This window comes from Pecten maximus, chromosome 1 (assembly GCF_902652985.1).
Source record: "Pecten maximus chromosome 1, xPecMax1.1, whole genome shotgun sequence".
NCBI lineage: Eukaryota > Metazoa > Mollusca > Bivalvia > Pectinida > Pectinidae > Pecten > Pecten maximus.
The window spans coordinates 30,999,395-31,025,573 of NC_047015.1; the positions used below are offsets into that span (position 1 = coordinate 30,999,395).

Below are 26,179 nucleotides of genomic sequence, written 5' to 3' on the forward strand. Positions count from 1 at the left end.
CGTGTGTTCCTAATTTGACATACGATCTAAGGACTCGCCGACAATTACATCTAAAATCATTTATGTTTATCATAGAGACATTCTTATGTTCGCTTTGAAGTTTAAAATATTCCATATTATTTCCAATTACCAAAGCACAGAGATCGGAGAAACCGAGTTTATTTAGGTCGTTTCCTGTGGTATAAATTTATACGAACTTGACACTGGCAGTCACTGATAAAACAACACGAAATCCAATGTAATGTTTTTATTAACCAGTTCTAATCCTAACCTGAATAGGAATTATGAGCTAACGTCGGGCGTCTGTCATTTTACTGCTCGCTACTGATTTTTAACTCACCTGTGTATCGGTGTCGTCACATTTCCCCGTGGCGAACCCCTCACTTTGGATTCGCCACATACAGTAAGCGGTGATATCAATCGATCTGTAGCAATATCAGACCCAGGTAAAAACCTATTGTTTTGGTTTTTGCTTCGAAGATTTTACATCCCAGACGTAAAAGTTTAATTGTCTAGTCGCTTAATTATGCTTTTAAAACCCCATTACGTTTTGCCTGCTGCTGACTCTAAAAATAACATTTAATTTTACCCACAATTCTTAGTCGACTTCCTGTTGGGGAAAAACCACACGAGGCAGAATCAACAACAACACAGTTCTGAACATGACAAAACCCCGACATAACATTACCGTTTAAGGTAATATTTAACTGTTTTTTGACATTTGAACCATCAAAATTACACTATTTGTTGATAAATGTCTAAAACTTAAAGAAATACGCGATGACTTTCGTGAAAATCGGAGCATTTCTATTTTTTGTCCCGATTGTTCTATTCGAATAACCGAAAAATACGACTTTTCCAACCAAATTAAACGAATTTTTTTAACATGATTTAAGAGAAAATGGTTTTGGTTTTTAAAATTTTACCCAATTAAACGAAATACCCGATTAAGCGTTACCCGATTAAGTGGAATGCACTGTATATAAAAAAAAAAAAAAACTTTTTTTGGCCTGTGTTAGCTTTGATACATGGGTGAAAAAGATGTTTTATGAAAATTTTACTTGAGGCGATTTTTTTCTTCCAAAATATTGAATTCAGTACACTCTTTACACCCCTAGATATCGGTCTTATTTACCAGGTGAGCTTATAAAAGCCACAGAATTTTGTTTGGTTCTGATCACTCGACTCACATCATTAAGTGCTTGGAGCTTCTTTAGTCTTTCTGGTATCACAGAACATATGTAAAACTCCCAAGGGTTTCCTGGTTTTTGTATCTGTGGAGAACAAGTGGATATTTACAAACTTAAGGATTGGATTTCATAATGAGGGGGAAAATTCTTAAGTCTTGAGGATTCAGACACAAGCCAAAAAATAATATTCTTTAAGTTTGGTGCCAGTGAACTGTAATTACAGTGGACCTATGATTATTGTGATATTGGTATACATATGCAAATGACTTTGTTTTCTTGAATTGTGTCTAAAAAATGAAAATTTACTGACCAGGAAAAACTTGTCATTCATCGGCAGATTTAAACAGGTATCAAAACACAGGTAAGAATGCATGTACTGCAATGCTATCATGAAATTGTTTATTTAACTGCATATTATTTCTTATATATAGATAATATTTGTGGAATTCAGCAAAGGTTTCATTTTATAAACATGTATAATTTTCACATTCAAGTTGGTAATTTTTAATGACAAGTAGTACAGTAAAAATATCACACATATTAAACAGGTGGTCTCTTGATACAGGTTCAGGTAACTAGTAAAGTAAATAGCATTGGGAGGGGAAAATATGGTCACATAAGAGAGGGAATCGCTTAATTTAGTTGGTCACTAAGGCAGATTTGTCTGTATAGTTTTTTCTTCTGTCAATAAAAACAATTGCTATAGTGATGACAATGAGTGTGGTACAGATTGGTGGACAGACATACAGGCAAAAACAGAATTATTATACATAATTTACTCCTGTCGACTTATATGGAAGGAAATTTAGAGAACTTTACCTTCATAGCAAATAATTCAACCTGACACATGCCAGTTGGAACATCACAAGTGAAGTTGATGGGTGAGGCTTTGTAGACAGAGGCATAGCCACCCTTTCCAACAAGAGACTCCACTGTATAGGGGTCATCACCTGTTGACCAAACACAATGGGTAATTAGGAATTCTAAATTATATCTTTGTTATAAAACAGATATAAAACTCATGTTTATGTAATTGCCATTTCTTTTTCTACTGGAAGATCATAGAGGGCACGCATGGCTTACCTGAATATTTCACCAATTATGACAAAACTTTCTCATGCCAGTATCAATATTTAGAGATTTTCCCCATTTTAGGATCAACCTCTCAATACCATGCATGGAAGTCAACACTTTCCTTAAGTCTACGAAAGATCTAAGAATTTTCTGGTATATATTGGTAACAAATTTCAACTATCAAAATCCAAGATGTCTGCCAGCTGTCGCCAATTTTTTACCCAATCAGACTTGAAATCAAATGAGTACAACAAGGGAACCTAGCTTTAAGACATTGTGAAGTTTAAAAAATGTTCTTCCAGTACTTCACAAGTAATAGTGATAAAAAGGATTGTTTACGCACGGACCAAGGACAATTTGATTTGCAGATGGTGGGCTAAAAAGCAAATTTGGTTGAAAAGGACTATTTTAATAACCATTATACCTAGACAGCAGAAGAAAACTTTTAATGAAATCCTCTATCGCGCCCTGCCACTCCAACCCCTTGAAAGCCAGTCTCTGTGAGTCTCCTCTTAATTCATCAGACAGACATTACAGAAGAGGAAGAACTAACTTTTACTTACGTTTCACCTCTGATTTCCTTCTCATTTCCCTGTGCCTCTGCCCCAAGGGAAACCACCCATTATTTATACAAAAATAAAGTCATTTTTCCTCAGATGACTTAGACCTTTTTTTTTTCTTCATCAAGTACACAAGCTTTGCACATATAGATGAGCGCAAACAGAGTGATTACAGAGTTATTACTACACACACCCTTTACAATGGGTGGTATGATAGCAAAATTAAGTTTTAGTATCTCAGTTTAGTTTCACCAACAAAAAACAGAATGACTGGCACTTTTTGAAAGCTTAAAAATGTTCTGAATAGACTGGCTAACATATACAAACACCAAGAACCTGCTTACCAAAACAGACTATTGTCTCTGCAGTAACCTCCTGCATTTCCGTGTCATGACAGTCAATGTAGTTAGGAAACATACTAAGAGGCTGGGGCAAATTTGCAAGGAACCCTTCAATGGTGTCACTGTCAAAGGGATTGTGTGGGTCGATACGTATAGACATGGACAACAGTGCCTCTGTCTTTTCATCCAGATCAAGTGGTATGTAACCAGATGTGTCAATCAGGTGAGCAGATTCGTTGTGGTTGTCTATCTCCGTTGGATAATGGCAGTTTGGTTTCTGGTCAGCAGATGGATGACGGCCCCGAGAACTATGGAACACACTGTCCCCACCCATAGATATGCCTGTCTGGTGACCTGACGATTCCTCGTTACTCCCCTCCATAATTGGGCTGTAAGAATATATAATACAATTAATGGTTATGTTGAAGGTGTATTGAGCTAAAATTCTAGCAGGAGATTGTTGCTGGACCAAAATCATGTTTTTGTTAAAATCCTATGTCTAATTATCACACTAATTATTCATGATATTGACAAGTGACAAGGAAAATCTGTCGAACCAATGGATTATGCTCCCCGCAAAGCATACAGGAATGCACATTGCTTAAGAATTAAAGTAAATAGAAATTTAACTCTAACTTGACAATATCAAATAAGAATCACACAAATTGGGGTTAATTTGTTTGGTTGATAAGGCTGCCATAAATATGCCCTTAATTGGCACGATTACTGTGCAATTACTAAGACATCTCCAATAGTCCTAATCAAAGGGCCAAAGGCCATGAAAAACGTTAGGGTCCGAGGTCATATAATAAGAAACCTAAAATTGGATTTCATCGTCAGACAGCTACATTTGTATCTGATGAAATGTCTTAATCTTGTTATTCCTATTCTATATATATTCAAGAAAACATGTACATGTATATCATATTTATCTGCTGACAACTTTCCAATTGCTGGGTATAGTTCTTTCCCTATTCTTTTAATGCTTTTGGAAGATTATTGATATACTTCTGAATCAGTAAAGCTGCTTGTAAACTTTGAAAAAAAAATCAACCGATGCCACTTAAGGACAAATCGGTCTATTAACAGTTACATGTACAACCAGAGATAAAATCCAAGAATAAAGATGTACACAGCCTATGTTTTTTATGTATACTATAAGATGGGCCTAGCAAACATCTATCTGATGACCCCTAGTATATATAGGCCTACAGTTTTGACAAACAAGACGCCAGTACATCAGTCACGGATCATAATTGTTAGATTATTTTCAAATAAACAAATAAAAATATTATTTAATAAAATCCTCATGAAAAACGGCAATGTAGTTTGTTACAACTTGCCTTCCATTCCTGTTGATATTTCTTGCATATTCTGGCGACACACAAATAAATATGAAACTGCGAACGGTCGCTGGTTTAGTTACATTAGAAATAACCGCCATTTTGGCCGATTAGTGATGATCACGTGATTAGTCACGTGACAACTGAAGTTATCCCATGGAATGTTTGGCTGCAAAGCTATTTATAGAATTGTAAACATTTGACTACGTAAACACGGTTGGTTTGAGGCTTATATGAAATGTTCCTGCATATGAACTCAGGATGAACATATGAGTCTAAGACATGTGGATAGTTTCCACGACGATCAAACTGAATTTTTCACTTTCATTTTCAAGACAGGATTGAGACAGACTTACGTAATCCTTCACCAACAAAATTGCATATACTGGTGAGGAAAATGTTTATATTTATTACCTAAAATAGTCTAGAACACAAAACATTCATATTTCATTTTAAATAATTGGAGTAAACACAGGAACCATCAGTTAAATCTTGTCAATAATTGCTGTCAAAATAGGAACTATATTAGACTGCGGATGTATATCATTTGTATTACAGAAAAGAGAAGTTGATAGCCGGAAACAAAAGTGTGAGTAACAAAATTTACCCACCACAACTATAACGGCAGGTGCCAAAGGCATCCTGACGTTAATAAACCTGATATTCACTGTGTTAGATGCTGGATGACCTACCTGAGGTTATTGGGTTGCATTGCAGCATCCTGGTATAGACTGCCAGCAGATTTATGAGCATCTTTGACTTCTGTCTCACTTTGCTTGCTCACTTCTTCCTCAAGATCAAGAGTGAAGTTCGTCTGGGCCCCATGAGAGTTGTTGGCATTGAAGGGTGTCGAAGCGATGTGGGCTGCAGCGGCAAAGCTGAGATGAGACCCCACAGGAGCAATAGTACAGTCATCCATAGCCTGGGACTCTATACCCTCCATCTGAGTGTCGCCTTCCTGTAGCTAGACACACACATCAGGTATTATAAATGCATGCATTTTCAATGATTCAAATTTGCACGATATTACCAAAAGTTATATTAAATTATACCAGAAATTAGGAAACAGACAATAACTATCCTTTAATATATAAAATCATATTTTCAAGGTACAATGTACATATTGTATCTGTTTTTTTTAATTACTTTTATCTATGAAAATGGGGATAAATAGAAATTTTTGAAATGATTTTTTATACATTTAACATTTATCTTCAGCCATCTTCATATAAACAACCAAACTCATTTGTTTACACTCTGCATATGATTATTTGTAAACATATGGAAGTACTTTTCCCTACAACTACTCCTGTGTCAGACACCCTACAATCACACAACCAAACATTTGCAGAAAAGGTCTTGTACATATAAATCAGTTTCACCAACCACCAAGAACTCCATTTTTTTGGAAAGAGATGCAGGCTTCGACTTCTGTGTCAGAGGTTTGACATTGTATGCAAGATTCTGTCGTGGTATCCGAGGCTCTCCACTGTCAACAGATAAAATAAACATTTGTTCAGTCAAGCATAATCTATTCACTTAATATTGAAATTACAACTACTCTTACCATGGTCTTTTCAAATTTAATTCATATGAAATTTTGTACCATAAGTTTTTAAAAGTACAATTAATTCCATATGAAATGCAAAATCCCCAGAGGGCCTTCACTGCTCACCTGGATATTCCAGTTATCATGGCAAAATACTCTCATACTTTTTGAGCTACCTCTCCCAACAATGATTCAAACCAAAAGTGGACCAAATCCTGTCATTCTCAAAGAAGAAGAAGGATTTTAGTTTGTTTTCCTTCTTATTTTTGCTGTTTCCCCTATTGGGCCCTGGCCTTCTGGCCCTAGCCACATCCTCGGTTTATACATCATTTGATCTTGAATGCCTAATAATGATCCAGACCAAATTTCATTAAAATCCATTGTTCAGGACTTCGTAGCAATTTTAAGAATTTACCCTATTTCCCATATTTGGCACCACCCATCTGGCCCCAGGGAAGCAACATTCTGTTTATACAACACTGGATCTCTTTCACCCAAAAATGCTCCAGACCAAATTTCAACGACATCCATTCAGTCGTTCAGGACTGGTAGAGATTTAAGGGATTAACATTCATTCCCTCTATTGTGCCAAGCCCCTCCGTCTCTAGGGGAGCCACAACCCTCCATTTATACAACATTGGATATCCTTTGCTCAAGACCAAATATCATCGAAATCCATTCAGTTGTTCAGGACTAAAAGCGATTTAAAGAATTGTTAATGCAAAGCAGACAATGGACAGACAACAGACACTGGGCCATGGCATAAGGTTAACATATGAAATCTGGCACACATTTATGACACAAATTTTATTTACAATATAAGTAGAATATTGTGATAAACTGGTATTTGTATATCTCTAATTGTGTGTATTGTGTTAAGAGTAATGGGTTGATAAGGGGTGATGCACAGTGGATATAGTGCAGGCTTTAATTGACACTGAGAGGGGGACCATACAGATAGCAGGCTGGTACAGGACTAAGCCAGGGTGTTGACCAATGAGGTCATGGGGCGCTGTGGCAGCTACAGGGCTGACCTCAGGACACTTATGAGTAATAGGTAGGGGGAGACCAGCATGGGGTCTGGGGAGAGAAAGGAGTGATCTTGTGGAGTACAGACGTGTTAGGGCTGTAGTCTTGGCGGAGGTGTACTAGCTAATTGGATTCCCTCAGGTGTTGTTTTGGACTATGCAGACCATGATGCTGTACCTTGTATATAAGTGTAAATAAATTGTAAATATAACTTCATTGTGGAGCATTGTATTCTGGAAACCTCACCCCGATCACGTTACAATATTCTTCTTCCAAACTGTGATCCCCTTGGAAAAACTGCCTTTTTAAAGCTTACATTTTAGATTTCCTTTTAATTATACAACTACACATGTATTTTAATTCTAAACTTTCATACCATCATCCTTGATTTAAATTAGATTTGATACTTTTTGTGTAAAATAACTTTGTCTAAATCACTCAGACTTGGGTATTCCTGAATCAAGATGCCCCTTGCAGAAAGCCAGGCAACCTACCAATTCTCCTTGTCCACATGATCTTCATTCTTGCTTACTGCAGCAGATGCATTTTCCTTCTCCTGCGTTTCATCATAGATGGAAAACATTAATCCTCCACTTGGTTTTGGTTGCTCTACAGGTTGTACTCTGTGTTCTGGAAATAAATAATTATAGAATAAATTTTATAAATGTGTATGTCCCATTTTTCACTTTTGCGAAAAAAACAAAAACAAAAAAAACTAGAATATGTCTGTAAGACATAATGCCCCCTTTGCCACTTGATACCCTGAAACACAACTTAACATAAGTACATTCATAATCGACCTTTGTATAAAGTTTAATGAAAATATGTGAAAGAATGTTAAAATTGAAACTGATGATGATTTTCAATAGTTAGTAACAGTGACCTTGACCTTGGAATCCTGAAACACAAAATGTCAGTAGTATACTCATACTTGTACCTTTGTATAAAGTTTGATGACAATTTGTAAAAAACTGAAATTGATATGGCGAGGGCATCACAAATGTTATTACCAGAATTTTTTTCCGTTTATAATGAGGGCTGTTATCTTATCATCCCTCCCATCAATTTTGATTGAGATCCATCAAATAGAACAAATTTCAAATTTTATTACTGCACATGATTTCAGCCAATCAGAGGCTGTGGCGGCCATCTTGGGTGCTTGATCCGTGATAAAAGATATGCACAACATCATACTTATTTTGTATTTAAATTTTTGTGAGGAGTTCCTGAGTTAAGCTCCTAACATTGCATCGGGACAGGATGGGACAGACATGGGTAACACTATATTATGCCCCCCCCCCCCCCCCCATTTCATTAAAAAAAGAAGTCAAATACTAAATTTAACCTTAATTCAAAATCTGTGTCATAAGTTGGATAAACAGTTTATTCAATTGTCCAATTTGGCTGTGCAAGTAATGATTTTTGATTTCAAAAGAACTTTCATGAAAAATATCAGCATCCTATTATTATTGAGTATATGGCATACTCTGCAAAATTTCCTAACTGACAGAGACAGATTTATTTAAGTTGTAAAACTTGTTTTTGAATCTGATTCATATCAGGAAAAATAATCTAATGTGTTATGCATGGCAGAACTTTACATGTTAAGTGTATACCTGAAATACATCGGTGAAAGAAATGAAATTTGGTGCTATTAATAACTTCTAGGAAAATCATTGATTAAAATTATTACAACCGTACAACTATCTTTGGTCATGATCATACACATTATGTTTTGTAAAAATTGTCTGAGAGAGTAAGGAGTTTCAGAAATAAACTGATTCAAGTATACTATCCTTTTTGAAAGAAGTATAACAATAAACTTGCAATAGATTTAAAGTACATTGTATCAAATATTAATGTTTTCAATTACTTAATTATATTTGAATTACTTAATTTACTGGATTTATTTATTATCCAATCTAGTCATTTTTGAACATTTCAACCAAAATTAGCTTGAGACATAAATCACAATAAGTATCATTTTATCATTGGAATGGATTTTGCTTTTAAATTAGGGCTATTCCAGTAAAATATCTTTCCAAAGGGAGGACCCCAGGTTTGTCAAACAGGAACCACCCTTAGAAGGCATTAAAACATTTATCATCATTATCAACTGCAATTTCTCCAGCACCACAATGCATAGAATTTCTTTTTTTCTGGAGTTCTCCTCCAGTTGGATAATTTTTTTCTTATAAGAAAGTACCTGGGGCACCAATGCCATCATTCCTTTGTGGAACCCCCATGTCTCCTCCCCATCCTAAATCTTTCTCCAGGTCCAGGGAGGCATTGAAAAATCCCTGCACTAATTGGAGGGCTTCCTTCATATTAACAGTAGGTGAAGGTGCTGTCAAACTCTTCAAAAAAAAAAAAAAAAATGGAACAGTTTTAACTGTGCAGTTAATTTTCTTTTTAATGTATGACATGCATTTTCAGGATAAAAATCAGCTTCAGCTGTTTTTAAAATGTGTAATCATAAACATGCATACAGAAACTGATAATTTATCAGACAGAACATTTGAGCTATGCCTCAAACAATCTGGTACATTAGATTGCCAAACTTATGTATTTTATTCTTGTAGTTTTCTAGGATATTTCGATTGCATGTCTGGAATTTAGGATTTTTATAACAGAAACTGACTTATTTGTGAAAACCTACCGGTCTACCACTTGAGAACTGCCTTGAGGTCTGGCTGTCATTCGGTGTGTTGAGACTCTGGTCTACTGGTGTATATCGGAGACTTGTATCTGTTTTGTCACCAGATCCACACGTCTGAGATATGATTGGACGCAAACCAAAGTCCTCAGTGTGATCGCCTGAGTTTGATCCTCGAGACTGCAACTCTGATCTCATTGAACTATCACTTCCAAAGTTAAGATGTTTCATTGCTCCACTCTCTCTGATTGAGAAAGAAAAATTGTGAAAATGTTTGTGGAACATGCACTTTAGTGAAATGGAGCTAAATGCAAAATTTATCTATAATTTATCTATAAAACATATCAACAAAAAACAAAATACAGTATTACCAATGAAAAGATCTTGTCACATGGAACACACATGTTTTATATGAAGCCCTATCTTGTACTGCACAATTAACATACAGTGACAAAGGTGAAAGTTTTTTAAAAAGCAGGTCAGAGATCATGGTCAAGGTCAGAAAATTAAACGCAGTACCATTGGAAAGGTCTAGATCTTGTCATAAGGAGCATACCTGTCAAATACCTAAGCTGTATCCTCATTAGTTCTGACAAGACAATATTTTATAAAAATTTAACCAAGCTGTCTATGGATGACACTGACGCAGGTTGACACAAATTTTTCAAATGTAACTGATATCATCTTCATCTAGGTGTGTCAAATGCTTACATATATATATATATATACACATGTAGTTATGCTATTGATGGAATTACAAAGTCAAGTGCAATAATGACCCAGATGTTTACCAAACATATGCGGAAATTAACATACAATGATATATTCTTCTTCTCTGTGTAGCAAATGATTAGTTATGCCATTGATGGAATTTCATACTAATTCAAGTAACCCAGGTGCAAACACAGGTTTTCCAACATGTGAACATGCATGAAAATTGCAAAGATAAATTAGATAAGAACTGAATTATGAGGTTACAGTCCGTGAACATTTTGAATTAAATAACAGTGATAATAATTTTATTGGCACCATTAGTTTAAATAAAATGATACAGTATCTTTTGCTAGCTATAAATGTTTCCTACATGTTTCCCTCGGGAATTAAATCAGATGCTATTTCATATATAGTGATTTGGTGAATTAGGCATTTTCAGAGGGATTAAAATATTCTTAAGTCAGTTATGATATTCTTTGCTCTGATGAAGCATCAATTTATTAACAATTTAAAAAATTCAGTTTTGCTCTTCAAGTATTGAGTTTAAAATCTCTTATATTGATCTCAAGTGCAGAAAATATTCAAGCATATGTCCAATTCATACAGGAGTTGGCGACAATAAAAAATCTTTATCATTACGCTTAACACAATATTTATTTCTATTTGAGTTTTCCTAATGATTCTTATGTACATTCCCTGTTTTTTCTGTCTACTGAAAAACAGTCACTTCAATGCCTATACAGTGGAACTTCGTTAACTCGAACTCAGAAAACTCGAATACCCCGCTTAACTTGAAGTACCTCGTCAGTCCCGGCCGAATTCTCTTTTTATCTTAGTAAAGAAATCTCGGAAAACTCGAACTCGGAAAACTAAAAAAACTCGGATAAAACGAAGTGAAAATTTGGTCCCAACAATAAAAATCCTATTTGAAATGATCGAATAACTCGAAGTATAATTTTCGTGTCCAACAACGATCGGTGGTAAACGCCGACATTTTTTAACAGCGAAATTCTGTTTGTAATACTGAATATATCGGCACTACAAACATACATGCTATTGTAAGTGTTTCATAAATTCATTAAAGAAATTGTCGATGGAATCTTATAACAACAACTCTTGGCGATAAAAAGTACTGCTTTACTTACATCAGGTAATTTCCTAAGGCGGTCGCCGATAATAGTACACACGATAGTCAACAACGCATCTACCCGCTCACTCAAGCGGAACTAATTTCTGTCACACCGGTAGATCTACTCGGCTGATGTTTTTACAGGTGTAGAAATGAAACAGTCACCGGTGCCTATTAAATCTGCTGAAACAATAGCGTAATTACTGCTGAGGTGTTCAGAGTACGACTGTAACGGTCAGCGCTGTCTATTAAATCGGATAACACGCCAACTCAGTAACAGTAACATTTTATACGCACATGCGCAGCCCAACTTCCGGTGCTAATACACATGGAAATGGCGCGGTTATCAATAAAATGTAAGTAGGCCTATCAAACAGTATTTTATATGTTCGTTTTACATACAATCTGTGTTAAACTTAAACGGTTATTTGATTTGACATGAATAAATTGTTATTCTGGCGAATTCCGTTTTATCGTTATTCCTTTTGCAAAAATGACTTGCACATCAGATCGTTATTGAAGTGACTAAGTGAAAGAAACTTTATCGTGACTGTATATCGGCAAAACTACACCAAACTACAAGTGACAGAACGAAACATTACATATATATTTACATGTATTGACCAGTCTTCACACTAAACTGATGAGCGACAGAGCGGAGTTATAATGATTATATAATGTTGACAAATATTGACCAAACTTTTCACCAAAAATGATAACTCGCTTAATTCGAACACTCGGATAACTCAAAAGTTTTTTCGTGGTCCCGTCGACTTCGAGTTAACGAAGTTCCACTGTATGTATTAACTTTCAGAATCACAACTTTGATAAATGATTTAAACAGCTTCTTAATTATATACTCTTATAATTATCAGTGTTTTTGAAAAACTTATGGGGTGAAGATTAAAAAGCTTTCTCCTCAAATAAACTGCTTGATGCACTATTTGATGAAGACAGAATTTCAGGAAAATACTACATAAAATTGTGACAATCCAATACAATGGTATTTGTTGCAAATACCCTGACCATCAAAAAAACATGGAATACCTCTGTATCTCAGCTTGCTTCTGATGTAACTGCTGCTGACACTGCAGACGCATCATTTCTTGTTCCTGTCGCAATCTATCACGTTCTTGTTTAATTTTTTCAGCCTCCTGCACTAGCATTGCACGATTTTTCTCCATCTCCTCTATAAAATAGAAATGTTTGTCTCAAAGAAAATATGGCAACTAAAAACAAACCTTACAAGACATTTGACAGTACGTAATTGTGGTCCCTAGGCATCCCTCATGCTTCACACATGACACAAAAAAATCAACTTCATCTTGCAATGTGGATTTACATTCTACAGTAATCAACTCAGCTTAATATACATTTCTAGAAAAAGTTTCTTTTTTAAAAAGATTTATAAATCACTTTCTGAGAAATAGTGGTAAAACTGTTGAAATTCTCAAAATAGACATGTTGGTAAAATGTTTTCTCAGCTGTAGAGTATCCACAACTAGGAATCAAAGAGAACAAAACTGTAAGTATCCACCCCCTAACTTCGTTGTTGTGGTTACAAAACTTCTATATCTTAATCTTAAGGAATCTAAATTACATCAGAAGGCAGATCTGTGAGAACCATTTTAGCTAATTTTACCCATGAATTGTCTCTTCTCCTCCTCTAGGCCACGTTTCTGCTCGTCAATTAAAGCCTGAATCTCTTTCTCCCTTTTACGCTTTTCCCACCAACGCCTGGCACGAAGCTCTTCAAAAGACAGCTCTTCCACTCCCATCAGTAGTTTCTCCTTACAGTACATTATTCGCTGATTTGACTATGGAAACATGAAACAAACAATCTCTTTTATAATTCATGTACGATATGTAATGCCGATCGCAAGACAAGACAACATGACAACATCGTTCAAATTATGCCTGCCACTTGGAACTGCAATTAGTTCAAATGGCAGGCAATTCAAATAAAAATCCCATATTCACAAATTTCGTACCAACACAAACTTATAAGAGGTATTCTCATACTTTACCAATATATGAAATTTGATCAAAATCCTTTAAATATGAAGTTGCTAAGAGTAAAACAAAAAGTGGACTATGTACAAAGAAAGAAAAAAAATCCATAAAAATGTGAACAGAACATATATCTCCTCCTTGACTCTGTGGTGAGGGTATAATAAACAGTAAATGGAAATCCTGATTTAAGACCAACACCTTTTTACTTATTTATATGACAGTTGTACTGAGAGATGTATCCAGAAAATTTTGAAAGTTGGGCCACTTCCCCATTTTTAATTTTTTTTTACAAAGTGGGGGGGGGGGGGGGGGGGGGGGGCTCTTTTGTCTTTCTACCTCGAGATCTGTTAAAAAATGTACAATATCTCCAGACATAAATCAAATATTGAAATAATTAAAAGGACAATAACTTTAGCAAAAAGTAGCATCAAAATGCCTTTCAGGGAAACATGACTATATATTAGGGTTATAAAGCCTTCCAAGTTTCAAAGTTAAAAAATGTATGACGTCTCCAGGCAAAAATCAAATACCGAAATAAACAAAGGGCAATAACTTTTGAAAATAGTTGAATCAAAATGCATCTTGAGGAAACACAACTAGTTTCAAAAAGATTGGTCAATAAATGTAGGAGATATCGGACAAACAAAATTACACTGGCCTGACAACGACATGTAATATTCCTGTCAAGTGTGACAGGCTAATCTGGATTGCTTTTAAAGTCTATGCACACTCTTTTGACTTGATGAAATATTACCAGTGAATCAGAAACTTGAACTTTGCAATTCCTTGAAGATTATTCATTTGTCGGTGTCAATGACAGCTCTCCTGAAGATTATTTCAGGGGGGTCAAGAGAGGGACCTATTTTCTAAAATATTCATTAAAATAACTGGGTTTTCTAAAAGATATACCATATAACTTTTTTCTCTAATTATTCTGTGAAAGTTTTCTTTCAACTGAACAAGACTTCTAAACAGACATAGTATTGCAAATGTAGCCTTTTGAGGATTTGTAGATCATCAATAATGGTATTGACTATTGATAGCCTATAAAAACATTACCATCAGAAGTTAATGTACTAAAAATACAATGTATAGGAACTCAAAGCGACAGTGCATATTTTGAACAAGACAAATTGTCTGCTATATGAAATGTATTATCAATTCAATGATACATGATTTAACTGTTGTCAGAAGCTGCCATGTTCTGTGGGTTTTCCAGATTGCTTGAAATTTGTATTTCCCTCAAATTTTCTTTGCCTGTGATTGACTGTCAAACTTGGACTGTTCACAATCTGTAACTTCAGCCATTTGAACATCCGACTGAATAGGTGTTTTTTTGTTTTCGTGTAACATCTTATTAACAGCCAGGGTCATTATATTATCTGAATAGGTGTATGAGTATCCAAATTCTGATTATACATTAGGGACAGTAAGTTATTCCCTGTATTTGCTTTACCATGAAGCATGGTAATATATTGTTAAGAATTCCATATTCAAAGATAGGTTGAATTTAATTACACAATACATTTTTTGTACATGTAAATTAATGTCTGAAAATAACCCTTAAAAAAACATTAGATATATATCTAAATGTGTGAAAATGTCCTGTGCATTACCCCAAATACAAATGAGTCTTACTTTGGTGTAATCATTGCACACGTTTCTAATGTATAACAATTTGTTGGTCAGTATATATATACCTGTGACGGACAGCTGGGATTCACATTTTCGTCGTTATGCACTTGTGGAGGTAGACTGGGCTTCAAATTCTCGTCATTGAATATTTGAACTTTCGGAGCCGGATTGGGATTCATGTTTTCGTCATTATACTTCTGAATATGGCCTTTGGGTTGAGCAGGTATGTTAGGATTGACATTCTCATTGTTAAACACCTGAATATGTCCATCTCTAGATGCTGCTATGCAATAAAAAATACAGGTGAAACATGTAATTTTGAGAACCAAACCAACCATGACAATCTTCAAAAAGATTTTTAGCTCAAATATCAACTTTGAAAGTTAGAATAATGTGATTTTTATTTCAATTATCATATCATTATTAATATTAAAAGACTTCTTGTCCATAAACAGTATTTTGATTGTCTATCAATAATTGTTCAGTCAGATTTTACCCTAATTAAGAATTGGATTGTCCACTTATATATATATACGTATACCATATGATGAAACATTTTCTTTAGAATGGTAAGTATATGAACAATGTGAATAGATTTTGTTTTTATATATCACAACTCCACAAATTCATATAACTGGTTGTAATACAGGAATATCAATTCACATTTAGATACTTTCTACCATTTTCAATACATTTAATATACACTTTCCTTTTTTTCTTTAGCTTCCCTGGAATCTGTTGCATTTTTGTTCTCTTTTTATTCATTATCATCATGTATTGAATAATATTAATATTGTTATATTTGATTTTTCGTAGAATCCGATTAGAAATAAATCTGCCTCATAAGGATGGATAACAGGCCATGGATACCGTAAATAATTATTTGAACCACCCACCATATGATGATTGTGACATTACAGAAAACAGACATGGCCTCTAGGGCTTTTTAATCAAAATTTATGAACACTGATGAACTTTGCAAACTTTCTTCATGTAAATGTTGTTCCTAAGCAAATCAAATAGAATAATCTTTAACCTCTACTTACATAGTTTGGAGTGTCCAGCCCTTGCAGATGCAGCCTGTGTCTTCTTCTGAAACTCCCTATAAAATATCAACAGTTTTCAATATTACAATAAGAAAAACCAATACTATTACTGTAATATTAGCAGTAATACCCAAAAATGAAATAAGCTAAAGGCACAGATTGCCTGTTTTACTTTGACACATAGATATTAACATGACATGTTTATTTCCATTTATAGTATTACAAATATCTCATTTTTTGGGATCTGTTTCTGAAAATCTGGGGATATCTCATAAAATATGTTTCCCTGGTTCCAAATGATGATTTATAGAATATCTATTCTGCCTTTCCCCTACTGGCACTATTAACCCTAAGCAGAGAGGGGAATATATTTTTGCTAAATTCACCCATCAATGCTCCAGACAAGATTTGGTTGTAACTAGTTGTAATCCCTTTAATTTGTCTGTACAGAAGAATAAAGTTTACCCAGAACCTGTAATGTCACTATTGGGACCTGCCTCTTTGTCCCACATGCATTATGGGTACATGACCCTTGGCATCCTTTATATGTCAAAATTGGCATGCACATTGATTCACCTAGGAGCCTAACAGAAATTAGCTTAATTAGGTGCCCAAATCACACATGATGTAAGAGCCTCAAAAATTGTGTTTACTTCACCAATGTGGATGAGCCATTTTTTTTATAAACACAGATAATATATGAAGATGTACCAATGCATCATATTTCAAGCTTGGATTAATCATAAAGAAATTTTATGTAATTGATACTTCAATGACTTCATGGTGTAGCAGTATTGATGTTAACATGCTTCTAGTTACGAATTACAGTACAGACAGATACAACTGCTGATAAACACTTTGACCAAGTATAACTGATCCTTCACTTACACCTTGACCTTTGATTCAATAAGTCAGCTGACCTTGTTTGATTCTGACCAATTTCACTTCATTACTCATAAAAAGTCTACCAGAAAGAGATCCATACAAAGTATTAGAAAACAATAAATATATGGTAGCATTCATTTTCTGAAACCTACCAGGTAACACAATGGGAGCCTATCAGGGTCAAAATTAACAAATGGTCATTCCATGTTATAGTAAGTTTCACATCCTGATCAAGGGGTTGTGAAATTTATATTTTCTATAAAGGATCTCAGAACTGAAGTCATCTATAAGTCGAAGATTTCATAGAACATTTTTGAAATGTAAGGTAAGTTAAGGCCTTTGGTCCTGCCCTCAAGGGTGGGCCAGGTTCAAAATCATTAAAGTATCAAATTGTCATATCAGGGTTACAATTTAAATCAAATCTGAATTAATTCCATTGAACAGTATAAACAAAATTTACCCAAAAGTATTATTTTCTTACATAAACTATAGTAAAATTCAGGTCCTCCCGTGAGGCGAGTGTGAAGCCCAAGGTCATGACATTCACGATTTTTATAAAGCACCACAAGGCCCTAATCAAGAGTAGAAGACAAGCGGTTTTCTTGTACACTACCATACTGTATATATCATGCATAGTATTTTGAAAGCATCAATATTTACTCCTGTTTTCTTCGAAGTTGGTCAACTGGCTGGGCCTGACAGCGAACACCTTCCTGAAGGATGAGGTCTGCATTTTGACTGCTTCCCAACTGCCAAGTAGCACTAGCCCAAGCCTCATAGAACATGGCCAATGTAACACCAATACCTTGTTTTTGCATGTAGCTGTATATTTCCAGTGGTTCTTTACAGAAGCCAGCCTGTGGGAAGATTTGGATAGGACTATGAAAGCACCAGCCCCTATAAATCTTATATTGGTATTTGCTTTGGGGGTTCAAAAATGATAAATAATATGATATTAAATACAACAATTTCAAATTTCCAAAGGATCATGCCCTCCAAATTTGAGGTAAATACTGAATTTGTTCTTTTGATACCTAAACTTAAAAGTAGTTTGGAATTATTGTCAATATGCACCTTCCATGTAAATTTGGATAAAATCCATCAACAAATGAAACCACTAACAAAGTCAATGACAAGAATGGACTAACAGATGTAAGGACACTGCAATTTCTATATTCCCAGTCCTTTTTGTCACTGGTTTGGGAAGGGGCCTTTTGGTCTCATTTTGGGAAAAAATTGGTAAATTGGGAAAGATTTTTTCAGGAAATGAATAAACTACAAACTTTGGGAATTTGGCTTAAATATGAAGTAATTTCAATTGGGAAAGGGGCCCATTAATATTAATGGCCCCCAAAAGCCCTGATTCCCCATCACATGCGTTGTGGCAGGGAACAATAAGAGCTGTTAAAACGACATGAAAAAAAAGCAAACCAATCCACATAAACGGCATTATTCCTCTCCTGTTCTTACATATCTGATCCATGCTGACACATAGCGCTGGTCAGCTTTGTAATGTGGTATGTTGTTAAACATCCTAATACAGCGATCTAAGAGTTCAACGAGGTTGCTATCCTTTTCTCCCTCTGGACAGCATTTCTCCATCTGAAGTATATATCTACAATGAAGAAAATATGAATAGATCAAATATGACATCAAAGACATTAAAAGAAATATAGTTATATATTGTTAAATTTTGGTTAATTTATGACTAGCATAAGTTGTAATTCTCATGTGCACGAGGCCAATGAAAATTTCATAGCACCATACACATTTATTTGTAAAATTGCTTAAATTTACTGTGTCACTAACCATTGCTTTTTTTCTTATCAGCAAGATAAAACTGATACATTAACATCTTTCTTACAGGGTAAAAGTTGTTAACTTTCTGTTAACATCACACTCAAAGTAAGTTTAGATTTTAAATAAATAGAAATTAAAAGCTATTTTTAGCTAGTTTCGGTAGTTGGTGACTATCTCACTGAGCACCATCTAGAGCAATAATTAGTGTTAGTGTCTTGACCAAGGACACAGTCATGACAGCACAGGCCGGTCCATTTCTCAGCTTTCAGAGAAACATAAAACTACAGGAGTAGGAAGCGACAGATAGCTAGTGGCACTGTAACTTTAATGATAATTTTCATGGAGACTGGTCATGAAAATCACCAGGAGTGAAAAAAGATTGCAGTAGTTAGAACAGATATTTTACTAGATATTACTTTCAATTGATTTCCATAATCTAAAAAGATATTTAAATGGGAACATATTCATAATTACCTATGCCACACTTCAAATGGATCATTGCCATTGTAAGCACGCAATTCCTCTTCAAATTCCCTATAACAAAAATAGCATACATGCATTGAATGAAAACAGGTATCAAAATATGTGGTCTGACGATTCCATCCAATACCAACTACCTACTTAAAATATTACTAACTACCATTGATGCGAATATAAAAATAAAACACTGATCATGACAATGTGATGTTCATAGTTTATAACTGAATAGGTTGACAGGACAAATATGACAATCTAAATAAAGCTTACAAAACAAGAGGCTCATGGGCCTTAACGGTCACCTGAGAGTGAGATTTGAAATAATTAAATGACCCTCTTTGGCCCCACCCATCAGCCCCTTGGGTTCAGTCAGGACCAACATGTGCATACCATTAAGCTGTACATGTCATCCCATACTGATTATGTTAACAAAGTTAGAATGAATTCCAATAGAAATCAAACAAATTATAGTCAAAAATGTGATTTCTCTACATAAACTTAAGTAAAATTTACCCCCTCCCCAGGGGCAAACTTGTGACCCCAGGGTCATGAAATTCATAGTTTTAGTAAAGCACCATAAGACCTTTGAGTTTCCATCTATGAAGAGTGTTTGATTCCATCATATCTGAGAGTAAAGAAGAAGATTTTTGAAATTTCAGTCAATTTGACCCTTTTTAGCCCTGCCCATCAGCCCCTGGGGGTCAGTCAGGGCCAACATGTGCATACCATTAATCTGTCAACCCATGCTGATAATGTTAACCAAATTAGATTGAATTCCATTACAAATCCAATAAATAAAAGTCAAAAATGTGATTTCACTATATAAACTATAGTAAAGTTTACCCCCTCCCCAGGGGCAAACTTGAGACCCCTGGGTCATGAAATTCACAATTTTGGTAAAGCACCGTAAGACCTTTCCATCTATGAAGAGTATTTGATTCCATCATATCTGAGAGTAGAGAAGATTTTTGAAATTTCAGTCAATTTGACCCTTTTTAGCCCCGCCCCTCAGGCCCCTGGGGGGTGGGGACCATACAATTCACAATTTATGGAAGCTTCTATGGCTAAAGGTCAACCAAAATTATGGGTCGTACATAACATACATCCATACACACAAAAATATATGTACAGTAGGCCTACGAGTACCGTTGTATAAAAACCTATATCAGGGATCACTTCGGGCAGAGATTTGGAGATTTTTACCCATGTTTTTCAAAAAAATCTCATTAAAAATTCAAAATTGTACCTCTTTATACAGACAAATCTCATAGAAATTTTGCTAATCTCATAAAATCTCCCATAGGTTTTAAGAGCCAGAGTTATCCCTGCTATATAGGGCACTACAACGTATTCATACAGAGTACGACCCATCTCATTAGGCCTTATCATATCATAATCATTTGTAAACAAGAAATACCAGCAAGTCGTCTTTGTTGAAGATTAGCAACATGATATCGACCAATATACATGTCACAACAAACATTTTGATAATCAATGTATAGCCTACAAACTCATATATACCGTCGATTCATTGCAGCTCGTCTTACTCAACTTCACTTTGATCGACCATAGATGTCCCAAGCGTTTCAAAATGTCCGCCTTGCGCATGCCCAGTCATCGGCCAAATTGAAAGACTAGTCGATAAATGCGATCTCTAATTAGATAGTATTCAGTCTTTAAACCGGATGACATTTGGTGGGCTATTCAAATCGCCTTTCGTCGCGACCGTCTCAAATTTCATAAGTTGGTTCATTTTCGCTTAACATGCGTTATGACCCATAACATGTCAAGCCCACCTTGCCCTACATTATATATGTATGTCTATGAAAGGGGGTATCCTATTGAACAAAAATGTTTGGTCCCGCTGTACATGTGCATATTCAATTTTGAGACTGATCGAGCAACAAATGGCCGACAGGCAGCCATCTTGAATAGTGACTGGTTGAAGTATGTTGCAGCTGTTTCTCGGGAAATATTAAATGGATATTTTTCAAATTCCATATGAAGGTACCGCCCCGACCTGGGAGACGCAAATGCCCTAGTTTTTTCATGTTTGCTACTAATTTAGAATTTTTCACCAATTTAACCAAATAAGCACTAATTAGCATAGCACAGACTATTTTTTTCAGAAACATACCTAATTATGAAATTCAAGTACTAGTTTTTTGCCTTTTATGCCGAATTTTGTGAAACGTACGTAAAACTTTTGTGATAGATCTAGGCACTAATATTGTTATTAATTAGATTCTAGGCCTACAGTAAAACTTTCTTAAGACGAACCTGCTTGATACGAATTTCTGCTTGATACGAAGTAAATTCAAATCCCCGGTTTTGGCTCCTCTTTACTTATACTATTTTTTGCAACGTATAACGAATTCGCATATAACGAATTATCTTTTGATACGAAGTGATTTCGTGGTCCCGTCAAGTCAATATTTGCGTCTATATAGATAACAAATTTGTAGTAGGCGCCTATCTTGAATTTTGAGACTGATCAGAAAACAAAATTACCGGCAGGCGGCAATTTTTAATTTTGGCAGATTGAAGTTTTTATCATTATTTCTTCAGAAGTAACGCAATGTTTTTTTTTCAAACTTGATGGTGCAGGTTACCCTTTGGTTTCTAGTTACGCCCATTTAATTTTGAGATTAATTTGAAAACAATATATGGCCGATCAGCGCGACCATCTTTGATTTTGACAGTTAAAGTTTGTTATCACTATTCTTGTTCACAGAAAGTCCTTCTTAGACTAGTCCTCTAAGATTTCATTTGTAGGATCCCCTTGCTGGTAAATAATTAAAGGGGAAAAGGGGAAACAAGGGAAAAGTAAAGATCAGTGTTACATAAAACCAATACAGATCATTTAATGGTGATCTCTTGTTCTCATTGATTTCAAGCAAGATATATCCATATAATTACAAATTCAGGTGTTATCATATTCCCGAATTTATTGATAAAGTAAATTTAACAATCGGGCAATTTTTCGGTTATGTGCATGAAGTTATAGCTAACTTTATGCGACGCACATTACTCATTCGAAACAATCTATCAATATAATTATTTATTATTAGTGATATAATTAGGGTATTCATTGATATGGAAACATTTATGTTACAAAAAAAAAATCCCAAACATAAGTTGTTTAATTAAATGGATTTACTTTCAACAGACCAGAACAGTACTTCCTGGGGTAGTACATTTTCTAATGATACAATTATATTCTTACATGGCCCAAATGGATGTGAAAAAAATTGAGAGTGAAAATTAAAATGTGTTATCCCCTTCTCTCGACTTGTTCCAGATTATGAAATTGTCGTCCAAACGGTTGGACAAGTTGGACCAGAGTGTTCGTTCGTGAAATAAAGACGGGCCTGACGATTTTATATTGGTTTCAGACGAGCCTTGACAAAGACTTCTAAAGCCTGTATAATCTGCAGGTCCGTAAAGATATATACAGTGTATGTTTGAAATATTACATTTAAAAACGAACAGGTCCCTGATGTCACTATACAATTGTACTTAATTCGAATCAAATGATATTACTAATGCCGAGAACAAGTGGTTTATTAGTTATTTCGTTATCACTTTGTAACACAGCAAATCAAAGTACTGAAGTACTGAGTGGGTAGGATAAAATGTGGAGTATTTGTAAACTACAATCACGCTAACTGGGCCAAAGTACCCGATGACAAGAAAAAAATCACAGCTGACTGCATGTACAGAAGAATCAGACAGGGACATTTTTAACGCCCATGCCCAAGTCTCCATTTAAAAGACACAGTCTCATTTATATACAAGGTAAACCTGGTTTATCTATACACAAACAGTATACGTAACAATGCGTGCCCTTTTTTTCTCAAATGGCGACCCCTGTTTGTTACTAGTGGGAGTGTACTGTTTTAAATGGTGATTTAGGCATCATGAGTGTTAGAAATTTCCTTTCCTGATTCATACAAACATCCTAGAAAGGAAGACAAAAGTTTTATCCATTGTGTCAGGTGTATGCGTGAACCACGGAGCTTTGGAGTGTGGGTGCGAACAATTTACGTAAATATCACAAAACAATTGTAAATTAAACAAATGTATTTCATGACAGCCATTTCATATAACATGAATTGATACTTTATCTGCATCTTAATTTAAAGACACATACTCCCAAATAACCTAAAATTCTAGTTGCACACGTATCAATGGCAATCCTAGAAGCTTATTCACGCTCTCCTAACATTAAAATGACCACTGGCCTGGACGCTTGACCGGGGGAGTCCTTGAGATCAGTGTATAAAAATAACTCGCCGCACTTATTCTTATCGCGAGATTTGTCACGGAGCCGGGAACGAGGCTATAACAACGTGCATTGCACATAACTACACACATGACAATTGTTTACATACTGATACTAAATACTTAATTATAAAATGTAGCAATAAATCTGAATAAACATACAACAAAACGATAAAATAGATCGATGAAGCTGACGATGTTCAAAAGCTAACCAGCAATCCAATAAACGTCGGGCAAAATCTGAATTCGAGTCTATTACCTTTTCTTCTCTCGCTAAGTTCCAACGAATCATTTCCTTCCCTAAGGAGATACTCGGGTTTTACGGATTCCGGCCTCTTTTACGTTTCTTTTTGACAGAATCTGTATGTGTTTTGGCAGGCTCAGGCTTTCGGCGTTCCGCCATTTGTATAGACCATATATGGGACTATTTCGCATAAAAACTTGGTCTGTTGGACCCAGTTATTATTTTTGGGAATTTCCCGTATACTTTCATAAATATACATTTTCCTCCATTTTTGATTCGCGATAATTTGTTAGGTACAGTATGTATTAAGTCAGAGAACTGTAAAGAGCTCGAAATGTAAACATTTCTTTGGGAGTATGTGGCTTTAACAAATGTGTTCGAAACTGACTGAAAGTAGGAACGACTGGACTTAAGTGTGCATGTGAACTACCGTGTAAATCGGATTGTCCGGAGTGTTTGAAAAAACTAAATCAGAAGAAAATAGGACTGTTTGGTCAAAGTTGCGCATATAGCGGTTTAAATCGTGACGATGTAAATTCCCTAACTACCTCTGGCTTACCTCCGAACCGACGATATTTTCCCCGCCAAAAGTGTGTGTGTGAACTACATGTACCTGATGACGTTCATTCCTACCCCTGAAACTGTTAGAACTCACACTCGAGAATATCACATACAGGAGGAGAGCCTTGAGATGCTGAAAAAGTACTTCAACAAGTTGGAATTAATATTCACCACTATCGCAGTAATACTAGTGAAGTCAGTGGAGAAAATGATGCCGAGCACCTTACACGATATCAGACATAAGGCAGCCAGCGACACGGGCCTTCATGGACGACATGGCTATAACAGTTGTAGAAAAAAAGGTTACTACAAGATCAAGAAGGTATGGTTGCCTTAGCAATAAATGAAATTTGAACCAGGTGAATCAAGGGGTATGGTTCTAAAATAGTGAATTTAAATATCTAACAAGTGACATATAAGATCCAAAGAGAAGAGATACCAACAGTTAGAGATACGCGTAAAATGGTTGAACGACCGTGGCAGCATGAGAAGCATGAAGCAGATGAACGGATGACCTCAGTAGATAAGTACATTATGGATTTATCAGCATGTAGTATTACCAAGATTATTATGTTTATTGCTGATTTACAAGGTCCAGCTGTCAGCTGTTGAAGAAATGGAAGCATGTTAAAAAGACATCTCAGAAGATAGACAGGAGTTCCTTTCCTCGAAGCTTCAGCAATACTAAACTATATGGAAGACGCACCAATCTACAATTGCCTTTAATTTCCATGTCAGAAGAGTTCAAGTTCACAAAAGTCAGATAACTGATGATGCTCAAAGAAAGTGCGGAAGGAACGATTTCAGGGACATAAAGGGAAAGCAAGCCGATAGAGGTCAAGATGAGACAAATCGACAGTGTAGTTACGGTGGGCAGACAAGGCCTAGTAATAAATCAGGGAATCAACAAGACTAAGCTCATGAGAAAGAAGACATCTGCCCATGGAAACAGCCAGCCAGCTTCCTGTTGAGAACTGTGCATGGTGTTCTCCCAAGCCGGTGGATTTCAAGAATGGGAGCTAACCAACGACCTAATCTACAATTTTTACCAAGTACCATCTTTGTACTGCCGTACTGGTAATTTTGACCGACACAATATTTATGTACTGGTAATTATAACTAACGCCATCTGTCCATGATATTATGACTAACACCCTCTGTCCATGTTATTATGACTAACACCCTGTCCATGATATTATGACAACACCATCTTTGTCCATGTTATTATGACTAACACCATCTTTGTCCATGTTATTATGACTAACACAATCTTTGCCCATGTTATTATGACTAACACCCTGTCCATGTTATTATGACTAACACCCTGTCCATGATATTATGACTAACACCCTGTCCATGATATTATGACAACACCATCTTTGTCCATGTTATTATGACTAACACCCTCTGTCCATGTTATTATGACTAACACCCTGTCCATGATATTATGACTAACACCCTGTCCATGATATTATGACTAACACCCTGTCCATGATATTATGACAACACCATCTTTGTCCATGTTATTATGACTAACACCCTCTGTCCATGTTATTATGACTAACACCCTGTCCATGTTATTATGACTAACACCCTCTGTCCATGTTATTATGACTAACACCCTGTCCATGTAATTATGACTAACACCC

General features: G+C 35.5%; 1 protein-coding gene across 2 annotated transcripts in view; it reads right to left on the minus strand.

The window, feature by feature from the left end:
* LOC117330144 (mitotic checkpoint serine/threonine-protein kinase BUB1-like) overlaps window positions 1–21,045 on the minus strand; it is a 29,534-nt gene extending 8,489 nt beyond the window's left edge. The window contains exons 1-16 of one of the 2 annotated variants that reach the window (XM_033888373.1): window positions 20,963–21,045; window positions 19,439–19,498; window positions 18,635–18,779; window positions 17,825–18,021; window positions 16,280–16,335; window positions 15,299–15,513; window positions 13,228–13,402; window positions 12,633–12,774; window positions 9,746–9,986; window positions 9,293–9,443; window positions 7,581–7,716; window positions 5,895–5,997; window positions 5,201–5,472; window positions 3,169–3,554; window positions 2,010–2,140; window positions 1,191–1,274 (exon numbers count right to left, since the gene is read on the minus strand). In XM_033888373.1, coding sequence (XP_033744264.1) covers window positions 1,191–1,274; window positions 2,010–2,140; window positions 3,169–3,554; window positions 5,201–5,472; window positions 5,895–5,997; window positions 7,581–7,716; window positions 9,293–9,443; window positions 9,746–9,986; window positions 12,633–12,774; window positions 13,228–13,402; window positions 15,299–15,513; window positions 16,280–16,335; window positions 17,825–18,021; window positions 18,635–18,779; window positions 19,439–19,498; window positions 20,963–20,973 — 2,505 coding nt within the window. In that variant the 5' untranslated portion in view covers window positions 20,974–21,045. Of the gene's footprint in view, window positions 1–1,190; window positions 1,275–2,009; window positions 2,141–3,168; window positions 3,555–5,200; window positions 5,473–5,894; window positions 5,998–7,580; window positions 7,717–9,292; window positions 9,444–9,745; window positions 9,987–12,632; window positions 12,775–13,227; window positions 13,403–15,298; window positions 15,517–16,279; window positions 16,336–17,824; window positions 18,022–18,634; window positions 18,780–19,438; window positions 19,499–20,962 lie in introns of both variants that reach the window. The other variant, XM_033888367.1, reaches the window with a different exon arrangement.
* Window positions 21,046–26,179: the final 5,134 nt, after the last annotated feature.